The sequence below is a fragment of the Entamoeba invadens genome (genome assembly GCF_000330505.1).
Source record: "Entamoeba invadens IP1 unplaced genomic scaffold scaff_1105074725289, whole genome shotgun sequence".
Taxonomy (NCBI): Eukaryota; Evosea; order Mastigamoebida; family Endamoebidae; genus Entamoeba; species Entamoeba invadens.
The window spans coordinates 50,838-52,468 of record NW_004191723.1 but is presented as its reverse complement, the minus strand read 5'-3'; the positions used below and the strand labels follow the sequence as shown (position 1 = coordinate 52,468).

Sequence of the window (1,631 nt, the reverse complement as noted above, 5' to 3'; positions counted from 1 at the left end):
AACCCGACTTGGTCACCAAAATTCACTCCATAATATACTTATTCATCTTCGTGGAATATTTACATTTGAATCTTCTACTCGTAACTTTTTGGAAGATTGTTTAAAACACGATGAATGTTCTATTAAAAAACTCCAGAATTGGTTTGACTTCTTTTTACATATGAAAAGAACAGGAACTGAAGACGACTACATTCAACTATCAACAAATATGAATAAATTTAATAAATTAGTTCGAAAAATAAGAGGAGTTTCAAGCAATGTCAAAGCAGATTCAATTTTTATACTTTCTTCTCCACTCACATTACTCAATAAGTATACAAGACTTTTCACTATTTTAGGAATGAAATCGGCATTCACAAAAGATCCGGGATTCAATAGAGCAAGACAAATTATAGCATTACTTATTAGAAAAATAGGACAAAATGTAGAAGTGCCAAAACAGTGGACTTTATTTAAAAGTAAAAACAAAAACAAAGACGAAGAGCAACTTGAAGATAAAAGAGAACGTGGTGGTTCTTTTTCAAAAAGTCGTTTACGACTTTTTTCCAAATAATTGATTTGTTCAGATCATAAATAAAAATTCGTTTAATTTTAAAACACAATGATACAATACAAATAGAAATAACAAAATTTTGATCTATTTTTTGAATAAAGCAAAATGATACAAACAACCAAAAATTGTTTCAAAACAAAAAAATCTTTTAAAAATAAATATAAAAACCATCATTAAATATTTTTAAGCTTAATTTTATCTGTTTCATTTTAATTTCTGGTTTCGATATGAAAATATTATCCTGATTTTTTATTGAAGATTCTATGTGTCATTATTTACATTTCAAAGTAATTCAATACAACAATCACAAAAATGAGACAATTTTGTGTTTGTCCTTACTTAAATTTTTAAAAACAATATTACATAATAAAAAAAACTATTATATATTAATAAAAAAATCAAATTTAATAGTTTTATTATACATTTTGGTATTTTTTTAATTTAAGTATAATAAATATGAAATTTATATAATTTGTAATATAAGATTGTAAATACAACAAATGTAATTGTATAGCAAATAAGGAAAAAACAATTAATAATTTTTTAATATAATAATAGTAATTTTATAATTATTAAAAACAAATTTAATAAACAAACTCACAAAAAAGGCAATAAGATAAGAAGTCAAAAACCACCATTTTTAATTCGAAACAAATGAAATGGATGTTGATTAGGAGTATTTGTTGGAGATGAGAATCTTCCCACCAGACCCAAAGTCAACAAAAAACAAATAGCACTTATTATAAAAGATTACAATGATGGCGTTGCTATTCTTTCTTTTTTCCTTTATTCTTTTAGCAAATTCTTCAATAAAAACTGCATGTCCTTCATCGTCGACACTCTCTGGTGGAAACCTTTCATATAGTGGCTATTGTTCTTACAACGCATTTTTAGTCACTCGGAGCGCACAAATCTATTTGACTGATTTGCCAACCAAATTTACAATTGGTACAATGACCATTGAAAAGTCATCAAAAATTGATGTACTACAAAATTCTCAACTTTTAATAACAACAAAACTTTCATTGTTGGAAAGTGCAACTCTTAAACTTCTCGATACTTCACTTTGACTGTCGCT

The 1,631-nt window shown here is 25.8% G+C and overlaps 1 protein-coding gene across 1 annotated transcript; it reads left to right on the top strand.

The window, feature by feature from the left end:
• Positions 1–160: 160 nt before the first annotated feature.
• Positions 161–553, top strand: EIN_278540 (hypothetical protein; the record flags this gene model as incomplete). The annotated part of the gene is made up of 1 exon (XM_004183652.1): positions 161–553. The coding sequence occupies one exon, from the start codon at positions 161–163 to the stop codon at positions 551–553; it is 393 nt and encodes a 130-aa protein (XP_004183700.1).
• Between the last annotated feature and the right edge of the window lie 1,078 nt (positions 554–1,631).